At 47.1% G+C, this 16,716-nt stretch overlaps 1 protein-coding gene across 6 annotated transcripts in view; it reads left to right on the top strand.

Annotated features, from left to right (window-relative positions):
• REEP1 (receptor accessory protein 1) overlaps positions 1-16,716 on the top strand; it is a 100,336-nt gene that overhangs the window by 39,588 nt on the left and 44,032 nt on the right. For all 6 annotated transcript variants that reach the window (XM_087863646.1, XM_045808867.2, XM_045808865.2 and 3 more), the window contains exon 2: positions 6,299-6,371. In XM_087863646.1, coding sequence (XP_087719772.1) covers positions 6,299-6,371 — 73 coding nt within the window. The remainder of the gene's footprint in view (positions 1-6,298; positions 6,372-16,716) is intronic.

Genomic DNA, 16,716 nt, shown 5'->3' with positions numbered 1-16,716 from the left:
TTAAATCTATATCAGTTTGGCAAGAATGGGGAGCATTGGCAGTCTTCTGCACTGCCCGCACAAGTCAAAACGGGCAGAACCTCCTTGGCGAGTGGATTTGGATTGTATGGTGGACGGTGCTGAACCCCATGATTCACACTACATATCCACCCTAGAGAAAGTTTCACGTGTGCACAGGAGACATGTAGTGGAACGTTCATTACAGCCCTGTTTGAAATCGTAAAAAATTGGAAAGTACCTAAAGATGCATGAACAGGTGCACATTTATATATGGATAACAAAATTGTGATATAGTCACATGGTGAAATATCATAGAGTGGTTTAAAATGATCTAGAAAGACTCGTATCAGCATGGACCAAATTTCAAAAACACAAAGTTGAATTAACATATGTCAGTGGAACACATGGAGTGTGATTCCATTTATACGGTGTTTAAGGAGGTGTAACTTTGTTTCATCTATGCGTGGCTTACATAGTTAAAAACACGGTGAGAATGATAAACACCAAATTCAGGGTAGTAGTTATTTTGGGGAAGGAGGGAGTGGGACATATCAGGAAAAAATATATAGGAGACTTCAAATATATGTCGTGTCTTTAAGTTTTTTCACATTAAAAATTATAGTGTATTTATTTGAACGCCAGTAGGAGCTCAAAAGCCAAGAAGCATCCTTCTATTAGAGTGGACCCTAAAAATGGTCTTGGGGATTAATTCTCATAGAGAGTAATAAAAATCAATTCATAAGCTTTTAGAAAAAACCTTCAGAGAACAGCAATTAGAAATTACAGTTTTTAAAATTAAGAACAGAACACACAAAATGTGATCAGTGTAAAATTTAATAGCCTTTTAATGCTCAAAGGAAACAGTATACCTTCATGACTTGGAACACCTTTCGTGCAAATTCATTTTTGTGGATATGGGACACCACGTTTAAAAATTATAAAATATAACATTCACGTACAAAAAAGTGCACAGAACACAGATGTACAGTTTAATATACATTTGTAATTACAAAACAAAACCCTGTGTGACTACTGCCCAGGTCAAGACATTCAGCATTCCAGAAGCCCCTGTGTGGTATACCATTCCCTAAATTCAATTTATTTTTATCGTAATATGAATAACTGTACAGTAAGCCCATTATTTTTCTTACCTTAAAAATTAATTTTAGAAAAAATATTCCTAACATTGATTTTTAAATTTGTCAACACAGTTTGGGGGGCCCCGGGTGGCACAGCGGTTAAGCGTCTGCCTTCGGTTCAGGGCGTGATCCCGGCGTTATGGGATCGAGCCCCACATCGGGCTCTTCCGCTGTGAGCCTGCTTCTTCCTCTCCCGCTCCCCCTGCTTGTGTTTCCTCTCTCACTGGCTGTCTCTATCTCTGTTGAATAAATAAATAAAATCTTTAAAAAAAAAAAAATTTGTCAACACAGTTTGGGGGGCCCCGGGTGGCGCAGTCAGTTGAGCGTCCGACTCATGCTTTTGGCTGGGGTTGTGATCTCAGGGTCATGAGCTAGAGCCCCACGTCAGGCGCCACGCTGAGCGCGGACCCTGCTTGGGATTCTCTTTCCCTCGCCCTCTGCCCCTCCCACTCGTGCTCTAGTGCACTCTCTCTCTAAAATAAATAAGTAAATGTTAAAAAAAATTTTTTTTCCATAGAAATGTTAGTCCAATACTAGGATGCCTGAGAAGACTGGAAAATACTGTGTTTCATGGTTTGTAGAAGTCTTGGCCAAGGTCAGCAACCGCCTGTGTTCCAGCTTGTACTCGAGCTGCCGGCCAGCGAGTGCTCCCCTGCAGGCTCTGGTGACTGTAACTGGCATCGCAGTTATGGTTTATTCATGTGAGCAATACCTCTCTTCTCTTGGCCAGAGCTCCAGGAAGTTGATCAGTAGCTTCAGAGTTGTGTTTTCCCTGACGTTGACCAATGGGATAAGTGCGTGGTCTTTGCCATTTTGGATTGTCTCTTGCTATCTGAGCATCTGTTGTCTTGCCTGGGACCCTGGGCATTTTTAAAAAAAACTCTTAAGAGCGGATTGTCCTTGATGATTGAGTAAAGACTCCATGGCCAAGGACTGGGAGATAGCACACCAGACCAGGGTTTTTCCACTCGGCCACTTTTGACTTTGGGGCTGGATAGTTCTTTGTTGGAGAGGGGGGTGTCCTGTGCTTGTATGCTTAGCAGCGTCCCTGGCCTCCACCCACCGCAAGCCAGTGGCCTCCCTCAGGATGGCAACCAAAACATTTCCAGACATCACCCAGGTGTCCGGGGAAACGAAATCACCCTGGCTGGGAACCCTTGTCTGAGAAGATGAGACGCATGGTCCCTTGTAGATACGCCAGCTGTGGAAGTGATGGGGGAGGCCACCCCTGCAGGAAGGTCCCTAACTTGGAGCAAGAGAAAGAATGAAGGGCAAAGATAGGAGAAATGTGTCAGGCAGGTAAATGGAGCCAGTAAATTACGGGTTGGGGGCGCCAGGGTAGCAGTAAATGGCAGTGGCGAGAAGGGAGGATGGGTGCAGGGCTCTGAGGCTGGGGGTGCAGTGTGAGTTCTGTCCGGTAATAACTGGGAGGAGTGTGTTAGCCAGAGCCTGGTCTCCTCTCCAGAGGGAGGCACTCAGGCCTTCCACCGCCCCTCTGCTGGGGCCAGCCTTGAGCGCTTAAGCACTTTAGATCCTCTTAAGTATTTTACTGCTTTCCTCCTGCCCTTGTGGGGAGAGGTATGGGAATCTATCAAGTGGGTTAAGCTCCTTGGAGAGAGACTGCAATTCTTCGATCTTTATTCACTCAATAGACATTTAGCAGACAACCGCTTGGGCAGGGGCTGTGCCAGGCACTAGGGACCCCACTAATCAGACCAGACCTGCATGGTGGGGAGACAACTTAGCCAGCACAGGCAACCCTGGGAGGGTAATGAAGGCGGGCCCTGTGGTCACGCTGCCCAGGTCCACATCCCAGCTGTGCTCCTGGCTGTGCCATCTCTTTCGGCCTCTGTGTCCCAGTCTATAAGACGGAGTAGTGAGAATTCTTATCCCAAATGGGTATGGAGAGGCTTACGTGGGAGAACGTGTACAGCCCATACGGCAGTGCCTGGCATTAGTGAGCATTCAATAATAGTACTGGCATTATCGTTTAATCATAAAGGCTGTAGTAGAGCGCCCAGAAAATTCTGAGGGACAAGTGATCAGAGATTCACAGAAGTGGCTTTTTTGAGCTGGGTCTTAAAGGATGAGCGGGACTTTATCAGGAAAAAGTTGTGGAGTTGTGGAAAGATCAGGCACTAAGGTGCAGGCAGGAAGTCACGGATTGTGAGCAAGCGAGTCAGGCTTCAGGGGACAGCTGCTGGCTGTGAGATCTGGAGCCGCAGGCAGGGGTGGGCCGGCAGGCTGGGGAGGCAGGCGGGCGGGCCGCCGGAGAAGGGCCCTGGTCTGAAGGGACCGAAGTGCCCAGACCCTTTGACTTGCATGTGCTCCCTTTGTTATTTCCTTTCTCCAGAACAAACGTGAAAAACTCGCCATTTTAATCCCATTCCCCTTTCCCTGAGCAGTGAGTGCTAAGGGTGCTCCCTTCCCCGGAGGCGCTCTTGAGCCTGTAGAGACTGAAAAGCAAATCTGTCTTGCTGTCCCGTGCTGTCAAAGTTGGGGTGGGGTGCCGCGCAGGGGGACGGGGCGGCCGCTTCACGTCAGGAGCCCGGCCCACGAAGCATGCCCCCTCCTGTCTGGGCGCCCTTGAGGCTTTCCAGTTCTGTGACCCCTCCGATGGTGTTGGTGTTCTGCTCTACTCGCCGAGATCACGGAAGAGCAAAGCCATCAGCCAGCCTGGGTCGTGATGCATTTCCCACCTCTCTGGCTTCGGCAGCTCACACGCTGCCTCCGGGCAGGGGCTGGAAGTCATCCTGGCAGCCGTGGCTCGTTACCGCGGCGTCTGTGCCAAAGGAGCGGCGTGTTTATTTCTCCGGAACCCGTGGCCCTGGGCCCGAGGCTTTGCTGAATCAGCCTGGTGCCGTCTGGCGTCTCTCTGGATGCTGAGACCTCAATCCCAAGGTCACAAGTGTCCCCTGGATGGCTCTGGCCTTTGCTTCATCACTCTCTGAAACTTCACAGTGACTGTGTACTTACTGAACACTTGCCAGGCCCACGGGGGTGGGTATGAATGAGAAAGATACCTTCCTTGGCTTTGGCAGACATATAGTCTTAGAGTAGAGACAGACATTGAATATACCATTGTAAGTGGTGTGGATCAGGGCTAAGAAGGGGGACTGTCCAGAGTCACGATGCTATGGAACGGCGAGAGGAACCTAGTCTTGGGTGTGGGGTGTGACAAGGTCAGGAAAGGGCTGCTAAGAAAGTAAGACTCCCTGATACCTGAGAATGCTTGGGGCTGGGGCAGGGTGGCGTGGTTGGAGGGACCTCCCTCACCAAGCTGGCTCCTGACTGAACCCAGTAGGCTTCTCCACGAGGCGTCACCCTCCGCCTGCCTAGTGCCTTTGACACTGTTGCCTTCTTTCTCTTTCTTAAATTTCTCTCCTCCCTCCCCCAGCCTTACTTTTTTCCCTTCCTTTCAGACTACTCTTTTGTCTCCTTTGCTGGCTTCTCTTGCTCGCCGTGCATAATTCTGGCCTTCCCAGAGGATGGCCTTGCTCTCCAAAGCAGTAGACAGTGGTGGTGAGAAGCCAGGCTTGGAGGAGGCCAGCCTGGCTGGGTCCTGGCCCCCCTGCTTTACTCCTTATGGTCGCACAACCTTAGACAAGTGAGTGGCTGATGGCTGCATGTGTTGGTATCCTGTCTATAACAGAGGTTCCTTTTACCAGGCCAGTCTGAGGACTGAGGTTATGCGTATAAAGCACGTGGTACAAGGCCCGTGTGAGTCAGTTACGAAACCCTTTCTCTTTCAGCATCAGAAACTGACTCAGTTCCATTCACCTTCTGTTTTTCCCTGGAAACCTGATGAGTATGGAAGGTCAAGGTGTTACCTGGCCACAGAGCTGATGGGAAAGCTGACCCATGCTTGGTCCATTGAATCTGGACGGGGAGTTCAGTGTATGACGTCTCAATAACCTGATGAGGAAGCCATGGGTTTGGGCTTCCTGAGTATGGTGACACCTTGCAAGATCCTAGAAGCTCCATCTGTGGGGCTGTTACAGGAGATGTTGGCTCCTGTAGGGCCTGGGACCAGGGTGGCTCTGTTCTTAGTCAGCTTACACCTGGGAGGTGACCTGATCTCTCAGGTGAAAGGATTAAACCCTTCCAGCTCTAACATTCGGTCAGTTCATTCACTTAAAAATACCCATTGACAGCCTTCTATTTGGTCATGCTGAGAACACCTTATTGCACAAAACAGATTCATTCTGTGCTCTGGAGATTCAGTCGGGAGATGTTGTCAATCAGAGCATCACAGAGAGTAGTAAAAGAGCATTTTGGTAGTGTGTACATTGTGTCGTAGGAGATTTGACCTAGTTGGGGAGGTCAGGGAAGTCTTCCATGAAGAAGGCGTAGAGCTGGGATCTGATGGATGAATAGGCATTAACCAGCAAAGAAGGAAAAGGGACAATTCCAGAAAGCAAAAACAGCAGAGGCAAAGGTTTTGAGAGAGGGTGGGGCAAGGTGGAGAGAGGGCTGGGAGAGCTCTGGGGCTTGGCTGAGAGTCTAACTATTTAATGACCTCATGCAGCCGTGGGCGTGGTCAATGAGAGCAGAGGCCTAGACAGCCATGCTGGGGTCGTTGTATTTCCTTCTGCTTCTTAAGAGCAGTGAGAAGCGGGTTAATGCAGGGTGGGGATATGTCTCGGGAAGATTGCATTTACAATTTGAAAAGCAGATTCTGGCTGCAGGATGCTGGGATCAAGTGTGAGGGGAGTGAAATTTGAAGGAACTTGAAGTGGAAAGGTTTTTTTTGGATAAGGGAGCCCAAGGTGTGGGTGGGCCTTACAGAGCATCAGTGGGGATTAGCAGCAGGAGAGGAGAGTTTGACCTTTAATTTCAGAGGTCATGGCTGCTCGGCTTGGCTTCCCACCCCCACTCTCACCCCTAGTTTTGGCTTCCATGACCCTGAATCACTCTTTTACGTTGCCAAATCACAGACTGAAGGAAGGTGGGTGTGCAGCTGTACAGGAGACAGAGGCTTCTAAGTGCGGCCCAGCCATGAGCAGAAACCTTCAGGACATTCATAAAGCTAGACCAAGCCACACAGCAGCATCTTCCGTAGCTTGGAGAGCTGCTTTTGACGTTGAAGTCAGACATTTCCCATCAAGTAGGATGAATGAAAATCATGTTTCTCTTGTCTCTCTCTTTTTTCCCTCCAGGCTTATATTTGGCACCCTTTACCCTGCGTATTATTCCTACAAGGCTGTGAAATCGAAGGACATTAAAGAATATGTAAGTAGCACTGATGGGTGGGGGCCCGATGGTTGTGGAGAAGCTGCGTGTGAAGTAACGGGAGAAGGAGGATGCCCTCCATGGTGCGGGCACTGGTAGCAGGGCAGAGGAGCCCTTCCTTTACTCTTCTTCTCATGAGGCTTGCCTGGTGTGGACCAGGAGTCCTCCCCACATCTAGACCCCTGTAGAACCAGAGAATGGAAGGGAGGTGTGGCAAGAGGAAACGGAATCAGGGGTCAGAGGCCACCCAGGCTGCCACACACCACGGCACAAATGACCTTGGACAAATGACTTTACCTCGCTGAGCCTCAGTTTCCTTGTCTGGAAAACACTGTGTAGACCACTGTTACTGGGAGATAGTCCGCCGTGGGGGGCAGGAGCTCAGGTCCTCGTGACTCTGTGATGATCCCCATTCCAGTTGTGTGATCTGAGTACCCCATGATTTAAACTGTTGATTTATAAGCTTTTTGAGAACAGGGGCTGGTCATCATCTTTCATCAGATTCCCCAGCACCTAGCAGAGAGCCGACTGAGCATATAGGAGGGGAATTCAGTGTACTTATCGGTTGGAGGATTGTTTTATTGCTGGATGGTACCGTCACAGCCCTAGATGTGCTGGGTACCTCTGGGCGGGAGAATCCTCAGATCACCCCTGATTGACAAACACCTGCACGGAGTGGCTGATGAGGAAAGGGTGCCCCATCCCATGCGGGACAGAAACCCAGGTCAAACTACAGAGGATGTGAATTTGGGCAGCAAGAGTCTGAAGTCGAGTGCTGGCTCTGACATTTGATGGATGCAAAGCTGGACAAGAAGCTTAACTTCCAAGAGCCTTGGTTTCCTAATCTGAGGGGTGATTATCAACAATCCTGGCCCCCAGTGTTGTGGGGGACAAAGTGTCTTTGCTCTCCCTCTTTAACTCAGTAGTCACTTTGAAAGTTTGGCACAGGTAAAGAAATGAAGCGTACTTGAAAGTCGCTTTCTTTCTCAGATTTTCCAGGATGTCTTTATGATGAAAATCAGCCACCTCCGGGTCAACTGCGTCCGGAACTCACCCCCCCCCCCACCGCCGGCCCCGTTCCCTCAGTTTCCCTGAACTGCTTGCCTGGGCTTGCACCTGCTAAGCAGGGGATCCAGATGGGGGTGGGCTCTGTGGAGACTGGGTCCCTGGTGTATTCGAGGGAATCTGAGTGTGAACTGTAAATAGCTGTTAAGTTGCAAGAGGAGAACCTCATGATTCGCAGTTGGCTTGGCGCAGGGGTAAAGCATGAGGCAGCCTCTCGCAAAGTCTCTCTCCCGACCCCTTGCAGCCGAGGGTGCAGGGAAGCTGTGCCACGTAAGGAGGCATCATCAGGGTCACCGTGGTTCACGGTCTGATCCTCCACTTTGCAGGGGCAGAAACTCAATTCTGTCACCTCATCTGGGAGAGATCAGACCCTGGTAAATTGTTTTGCTCTGACCAAACTCACAGGAGCCTGGTTTATGACTAAAATGGCAATTCATTAATTTAGAGTGAAAAATCTAACTGGCAAGCAGAGCAGCTGTTTGTGTTGGCTCATGTGCACGAGTTGTTCCCAGTAGGGAAAGCTGGAGAGTTAAGATTAGAAGGTTTCTTGGTAAAATGGAATTGAAAGAAAGGAGCTGAGTAGTATGAGAAGAGATCTGCCTGCTTTTCCTGCACTTGCTCACGTGCACACACACTCTCGCTCACTCACACATGCTGTCACACGTGCTCTCGCACACACCCTCACACACATGACCTCCAACACTTTCTCACACTCTCGTGTGCTCTCACACGTTTTCTCACTCACACACCCATAACTCTCTCACGTGCTCTCACACACTCACACTCACATATTCTCTCACACATGTTCTCCGACTCACACACCCACACGCACTTCTCACACTCACATGCTCTCTCACTCACTCTCACACACACTCATTCATACGCTCTCTCACTCTCACACACTCTACACACACCTCTCATACTCCCACACACTCATTCATACACACTCAAGTGTTCTCTTACTCACACTCACATACTCTCTCACACATGTTCCCCCATTCACATATCCCACACACTTCTCATACTCACATGCTCTCTCACTCACTCTCACATAGTCTCACACTCACAGTCTCACACGATCTCTCATACACACATGCTCCCACACACTCATGCTCTCTCACTCTCACACACTCTCATGCTCACACACACTCTTACACACTTTCTCACACACTTTCACATGCACTCTTACACACATTCACACTCATCATTACACTGACCTCTTTCCCTCATTTTGACCAATAAATCCATTTGTCCAAGAGAAAACCTGGAATTGCCTTCAACTTCTGCCTCCCCCTCACCACCCGACCCTATACACACACCTGGTTGCTGACTGTGTCCTTTGTCTCTATCCCCCTAATGGTCCTTCAAACCAGGTGTCTCTCCTCCTGTGCTGCCACTCTCTCGTAAATGCGGTTCTTATCATATTTTCCCTGGAATGTTACAGTAGCCTACTGTATTTGTTTTTTATTGCCCCTGTAACAAATTACCATGAACTTAGTGCCTTAAATCAACACAAAGATATTATCTCCCAGTTCTAGAAGCCAGAAGTCTAATGGGTCTCACTGGGCTAAAATCAGGCAGGGCCACATTCCTTCTGGAGACTGTAGGGGAGAATCCATTTCCTGTCTTTTCTAGTTCCTAGAGGCCATCTGCGTTCCTTGGCTCCTGCCCCTTCCTCTATCTTCAGAGCCAGCGGGTAGCATCTCTGACCATTCTTCCATAGTCACATTTCACTTAGATGACAGCCTCTCGGTGACAGCCAAGTTCACATCACAGGAAGGCTCTGGATAGGAAGGTGCTGCCGATGTCACCACCAGGGAGGCTGGCTGCCAGCTATCTGTGCCGTTGGAACATTCCCTGCAGATTCAAAATCCTAAATCGAGCATTTGACTTTTCTAAGCCTATATAACAGGGCTTGCCTCCCACAACAATCCTCATGCTGGAAGACCCTCCCCAAATTAGGAAGGCATTGGATGTCGGTAGTAAAAACAAATAAATACAGTAAATAAAAACAAATAGAGATATACATATAGATATCTCTCCATTACAGTTACCTCTTTGGCTGCTCAACACCCACATTCCCTCCTTTGCCCATATTTTGGCTTCAAAAAAACTTTCCAGCAAAAATTCTGTATGATTTATGTACTTGGCAAATCCAATTTTTTTCAGCTGAGTCCAGCACCAATCCAGTATCTCTGGCAAAGTCCTCTCCTCCTCTGGCTCTGATCTTAATATTCAGCACTCTAAAAATTAAATTGTCAAGTGAACCATCACTGACATACCCCATATACTATATGAGGGAGAGAAAGAGAATACGTAAAAATAAAACTAGTTAAAATATTTAAATCTATACATAATACAGAAAGGAAGAAAATATGGATAGAAGCTATAGTCCTTAGTCATGCAAGTAGTCATGAGTTCATAGCTGGTATTCATGTCTTTTGTTAAAAGATAATTTTTTTAAAAGGGTAAAATCATGACTCTTGTACAAAAATAAAGTTGACACATGTTGAAAGTTTTACTTACTTACTTACTTAACTAATTAATAAAGGAACCAGTAAGGTGTTAAAAAAAATTCAAAGGAGACTCCAAAGAACGTGTCTAAGAAATCAGAAATGATTAAATGAATCTGTTAATAGATATTCAGCTGATTTTGGAGGAGGGTTGGGAGATCAATTTTACCTCCATTGAATAAAATTTATTTGCACCTCCACAGACAAAATCATTTGCATGTTTTCTGTAACTTACAAAGTTGCAAAACAGCTCAAAGATACTGACAAACAAGACACCTGTAGAATGAAGACAATTCGGAAGGCTGCTCTGGATAGCACCTAGCATTCCGCAGAACATCCATTCCAAACTCTTTCACAGTTTTTCCGATTTCTTCCTTCTTCTACCATCTAATTCATGTTCCCTTTGTCTTCAGTGGGAGCTTTAGTGAGTGGGGTTCCTTACCAGGGGCGTGGCCTAAATCTTCATTTGTGGGGAATCTGAGGCCTTTGTATTCTCGCCTCTGTCAGGTTGTGGTGATGGTCCATTGACTTTGACCTCTGAACAGGGCGGTACTCGCTCACACAAGTGATCACACTCAGATCCCTCCAGAGGATCCTTAGCTTCCATCCACCCTCCTTCCTGCCACACTGGGTAGCAGCAACCCTGGTTCCCCTTGATAATCAGGATCAGCCCCTTTACTGTCTATTTCCTGGAGGCATGGTGGTCCTGAAATGGCCAGGTAAGAGTGTCGTTTCTGCTTCCACGTCATTGAATCATTTTGTATCCCTGCTGAAAGCACCCCCCGCCCAGGTACTATGAGTATTAAAAAGCAGAACTCAGAGATTTGAGGGTAAAAAGCAAAAATGTTGTGAGTCAGTTAGACCAGTGATTCTCAATCTTCAGTGTGCGTATAGAATGAACAGAGGATTTTATTAAAATGCAGATGCTGATCCATTAGGTCTGGGCTGGGTCCTGAGATTCTGCATTTCCAAGCAGCTCCTGGGTGATTCCAATGGTGCTGGTCCGTGAGCCACAATTTGAGTTGCAAGAAGCTGGCAATAGGCTCACCCATAAGAAACACTGCTCTCATTTCCTTGGCCCCTGAACCTTTAGATTCTGGCTAAGCTGCAGAAGCATGTGTTGGTTACTGGTTCGTGGAAGAAACTGCACCCTCCAGGGCAGTGCCTCAATCACACAGAAGATCAGAGACTCCCCAAAGTGTCAGCCTATTGTCTTGGGTTTCTTTTCCTATAAAAGAAGGTCCTTGTTAGAAGGAGTGTTGGGCAGCATGCATCAAAAGGAAAAGGCCATGAGGGACTATGGACTCCGGGAAACAAACTGAGGGTTTTAGAGGGGAGGGGGGTGGGGGGATGAGCTAGCCTGGTGATGGGTATCCAGGAGGGCACGTATTGCATGGAGCACTGGGTGTTATAGGCAAACAATGAATCATGGAACACCACATCAAAAACTAATGATGCACTGTATGGTGACTAACATAACATAATAAAAGAAAGAAAGAAAGAAAGAAAGAAAGAAAGAAAGAAAGAAAGAAAGAAAGAAAGAAAGAAGGAAAGAAAGAAAAGGACACTGAGTCCATAGCTTACTCTACAGGCAGCAGGAAAAGCAAGTCTGCATGCAGAATAAGTGAATATTCCAGAAAAGACTCTGCTGCCCTTTCTGTAAGGGAAGGGGCCTGGTACGATGAGCCTGCTCCCAGAAGTCTGACTGGGGCCGTGAGATCTGGTACCATCATGGAGATGCTTGTGCTGCTGCTGGTAACTTGGTCTCTGAGCAGTGGCTGTGGCCAGGTCAGCCTCGGTGAGAGGGATTCCACGTTGCCAAGCCCACCTGCTACCTCTGTCCCTTCCCCATGGCCACTGGTACGTGACCACGTTGACCATGCACTGTCGTCCTGAGGAAAGTGTCCAGCTGATGTCCGCAGGGCTGGTCATCTCATCTGCTTGATCACCAGAAGCCTCCTCTGCCACGGGGGGCTTTCGATGAGCAGAGCAGGAGCCGCGAGTGTCTGAATTCTGTGGGCCTCTTCACATCATTCCAAACGACTCCAACACCAGTCTCTCAGTCTCGTCCCTTCCAAGTACCTCACCATCAAGCCAGTCCTCACCTGGTGTCTTAGAACGTTCCTGGGGTTTTGATCAGGTATGGTAAGGCATGCAGATGCAGAAATGACTGTCGTGAAGGAAGAAGTTCTTACCGTTTCCCCAGAAGTAGAAGGCACAGCATGCCACGGAGGGCCACGTGGGGGAAACAGCAGCGTCCATCATGAGTCAGAGGGAGCAACACTACGGTGGGGTCTGTAGGAAAGTCAAGGCTAGGCAGTGTAAGCAGGCTTAGGATTGGCTAGTTTGAATAGTCTCGGCGGGCTTTGGGGTGATCAGGGCTGGGGGACGTTGGCACAACCTGTGAGAGCCCTGTGAAAGAAGTAGTTTAAGAGTATGGGCTCCAGGGGCGCCTGGGTGGCACAGCGGTTGGGTGTCTGCCTTCCGCTCAGGGCGTGATCCCGGCGTTATGGGTTCGAGCCCCACATCAGGCTCCTCCGCTATGAGCCTGCTTCTTCCTCTCCCACTCCCCCTGCTTGTGTTCCCTCTCTCGCTGGCTGTCTCTATCTCTGTTAAATAAATAAAATATTTTTAAAAAAAAAAAGAGTATGGGCTCCGGACTGATCCGTTTGCCTGTGAAAGGTGTGCTCCAGGGCACATCCTTTGCTATCTCAGACTCGGTTCGTCCGAGGAGGGGCAGCTCTCTCTCCAGCCAGTGAAGCCACAGAGGCCAGAGCATCGAGAATGCAGAAAATAAGAAAATATAGTTAATATACCTGGTGACATTGTAAAGGCATTACCTCAAGACATTTCTTCCGGGCTAAGTGCACTGTTCAAAGTTCTGCCTGCAGGGGACTGTCGCTTTTGCTACTCTCTCCGGGCTACCCCTGGCTGTGCAGCTCTGTCCGGGGTGAGCTCATACAAGCAGATGGTGCAGAGTCATCGGTAAACCAGGCTCATATGTTTTCTTTCTCAGTCGTCGGCATAGGTAATTCTCTGTGAGGCTGAAGCAGGGCTCAGACGCAAAAGAGCGTGTGAAAGACTTAAGAAATATTGGTGTGGCTGGCATAGGAGAGGATCCAAAGGGGAGGCGAGGCTAAAGAGATGACCACACCAACCCATGGGGAAGGCCTTTTGCAGGCTGCCAGGAGCCCTGGGGGTAGAGTCTGACGAGCTGGGGCATCTCAGCCTGCCTCTGGGGTTCATGAGAAGTCTCCAGGCTCTGCCTCCCACCCTCTTGCTATGGTTTAGGGTCTCAGCTTCTCTCTATCTCCTCACTCCTGGATCCTGCCCCTGACCAGCTGAGAGGGACTTCCCAGTCATGCGGTCAGCTCTCCGCTCTGGAGTTGCTCCTGGACATTACTCTTCAAATCAGCCATAGCTTCCTCTCTCTATCCTGGATGCTGGCCTACCCAAGCTCCGCCTCATCTTATAGGAAGCATTACATAGAATCCCTCAAACTTGGCAAGTTCTATTTGAAACCTTGGAAAAATAGGTATTATATGTTTTCTCTGTGGCATGTTGGGGAAAACCATTTCCTGGTAATTTATGTATGGTTTCCATCTCTGGGTCACATGTTCCATTTACCCTGTTAGGCTCAGCAAATCCTTCTCAGACCCTTCTTTCTGCATGACAGTATTTAAAGTGAAGGAGTGCAAGGCAGAAACTTCTTTAGTTAACACTTCAAGCTTCCTCTTTACCATGGCTCCCTCATCTTCGTCCATAGTTTCAACCTCCTCTCTGAGATTTGGTCTTATCTTTTCAGTGACCTGTTAGGCATTCTTCGTGGATGTCCAGAACCCTCAGGCTCCCCTCAGCCTTATGTTGCTCAACCTCTTCTCCCTAAATCACCTGTTTCTTTACCCTCTTGCTGGTGTGAGTGGCTCCATATCACACTATGCCCCAACTTCAATAAGCCCCTTTCCTCCTATGCATACCCGGCCATCCATTCAGCAGGCCCTTGTGGGGAACATCTGTTGCCTTGCAAGCTGTCTAATTTTGCCTTTCTTCTCAAAAAGCCACCTAACCCAGTATTTCCCAAAGTATATTCTTTCTGAGCATTTAAAAACCATCCTGTCTTTCCCATTCACAATGTCAGTATCCTAATTGAGTCATTCGAACATATCCCTTGAATACCTACCATGTGCCAACAATTGTTTTAGGTACTAGAGATACGGTGATGTGCAAAAATAACTTGTCTCCACTCTCAGGGAGCTTACAGTCTGGCAAGAAAAGCATAGCAATAAACAGGTACTGTCAAAGCAGAGTAATAGGTGTTATTACAGGGAGCCATGTATGAGACACTGTAAGAGGAGGAAAGGAGAAGGTGCTTACCCAAACTTTGGACACTTCCTGGAGGTAATGACATTTAGGCTGAGATCTGAGAGCTGACTTTTGGAGGCAAAAGAAGCAGCACTGTTCAGAGAACTGAAAGAGGTTCATTATAACTGGAGTGAAAAATTCAATAAAGTATTGTGGAGGGGAGCTTTTACAGAGATAATTAGGGTTTTGTTCATGCAAGGACTTGGAAGCCAATTTAAGGAATTTGGGCTGCATCTTAAAAACTGTAAGGAACTGTTGAAGACTTTAGGAGGGAGAATCATCAAATTTGGATTTAAGATCATTCTGAATGGAATATGGAGGACAGATTAGTAAGGGGTCAGAGGTTTAGAGACCAAGCTAAAGGCTGTAGTTCTATTTTATAGGAGATGTTGGTGGTCTGAAGTAAGCAAATGGCAGAGAGGATGGAGAGAGGAAGATAGGTTCAACAGGGTGGAAGTGACAGAGCTTGGTGATTGATTAGCTGCGTGAGGTGAAGAATTCAGAGCTTTCCCAGGGAGAGTATCTTGTCCAGAGTTAGAAGAGAATGTCTAGAACAAAGCCTTGTGGAGGAATTGATGAACCCGAGAAGTAGCCAGAAAGTCAAGAGGGAAACCAGAGCAATTGTGGTGTTGGGGGAGCTTTTCAGGAAATGACAGTGTCATATCCATCTGAAAGTCAAGCAAATCAAGTAAAACAAAACAAACAAACCTGAAAAAGGGTCCATTACACTCCCTTGAAGTATATTACAAAGTGGGATCCCCAGTGAGAGCAATATTAATGCAATGAATGCAGTGCGCTGAGTAAGTGGGGGATGAGGAAGTAGACACTGCATGTATAGACGACCCACTAGACAAGTTTATAGCTAAGGATTGTGTCAAGGAAAGGGATTTTTTTATTGTTGTTGTCATTGTCCTTGGCTTTTTTTTTTTTTTTGCTTTTAAATTTTTAAAAAGATTATTTATTTATTTGAGAGAGAGAGACAGAGACAGCATGAATGGGGGGGAGGGGCAGAGGGAGAGAATCTTTAAGCAGACTCCCTGCTGAGCTCGAAGCCCAGCGATCAAGGGGCTTGATCTCCCGACCCAGAGATCGTGACCTGAGCTGAAACCAAGAGTCGGAGGCTCAACTGACCGAGGCACTCAGGTTCTCCATCATTGTCCTTTGTTTCTAATTGAAGATAATAGAACGGTTTGAATACTAAAAAGAAAAAGGCAATGGAGTGGGAATTCAGGCTCCTGGTTGTGTGTCTGGATACCAGTGTTGGGAGTTCTTGGATCCTGGGCCCCAGCATGCCATGAAACGTCCAGTTGGAAAGACCTTTGCCCCCTGCTGAGGAGTCTGTCCTGCTGCAGGTAATCTTGGCAGCATGTGGTCTCAGACAGCAGTTACTTTTGATGGATTAAAACAAGGTGGTTCCCAGCGGACAGTCTTGTTTTTTCTGAATAAAGACCTTCAAGTAATCTGTTGAGACACATGTTTCAGAGTTACAAAGAAAATGGGCATTCACCAGAACTGCCTTTATTTTTGAAAGATATTTTTGCTGGGAGTAGAAATCTAGGTTAACATTTTTTTTCTTTCAGCACTTTAAATATGTTATTCCTTTTGTTGTGCTAGTCATCGTTTCTGTTAAAACGTCATCTGTTGTCATCCCCCTGTATATAGTATATCTTTTCCCACTCTCTCTTAAGATTTTCTTTCTTTTTCAGCAATTTTACTGTGATGTGCCTGGCTGTGGTTTTCTTGATTTATCTTCTTTGGGGTTTTCTGAGTTCCCTGGTTCTGTGGATAGCAATTGCTATTTTTGATCTGTTCTGGAAAATTTCAGTCATTATTTATTCAAATAATTTTTCTGTCCCATTCTCTTTTTTCTCTCCTCTGAAATTCCTATTTCATATACGTTAGACGGCTTGATGCTATTCCACGGGTATTGAGCCTCTCCACTTTTTTTCCAGTCTAGATTTCTGCCTTTATTGACTTTATTATCTTCAAGTCCAGAGATTTTTTCTTTTTTGCATCCAGTTTGCTCTTAATTCCATTCAGTAATTTAAAAAATTTCAAATATTGGGTTTTTTGGTTTGAAGAGATCATTTGTTCTTTTTAAAGAGTTTCCTTCTTGAGCACCTGGGTGGCTCAGTCAGTTAGACATCTGTCTTCAGCTCAGGTCATGATCTCAGAGTCCTGGGATCAAGTCCTGCATCGGACTCCCTGCTCAGCAGGGAATCTGCTTCTCCCTCTACCCTTACCCCGTGCTCATGATCTCTCTCCCTCTCTCTCTCTCAGGTAAATAAAATCTTAAAAAAAAAAAAAAGTTTCCTTCTTTCTCTTGAAATCCCCCGTCTCTTCACTCAATATGTTTACATTTTCCTGTAGATTCTTTAATATATTTATACTTTTTTTAAAAAAAG

The sequence above is a fragment of the Ursus americanus genome, chromosome 7 (assembly GCF_024610735.1).
Source record: "Ursus americanus isolate L20-20 chromosome 7, mUrsAme1.1.p, whole genome shotgun sequence".
Lineage (NCBI taxonomy): Eukaryota > Metazoa > Chordata > Mammalia > Carnivora > Ursidae > Ursus > Ursus americanus.
Note: the sequence above shows the minus strand (reverse complement) of the source record. Positions and strands in the feature narration are given on the sequence as shown.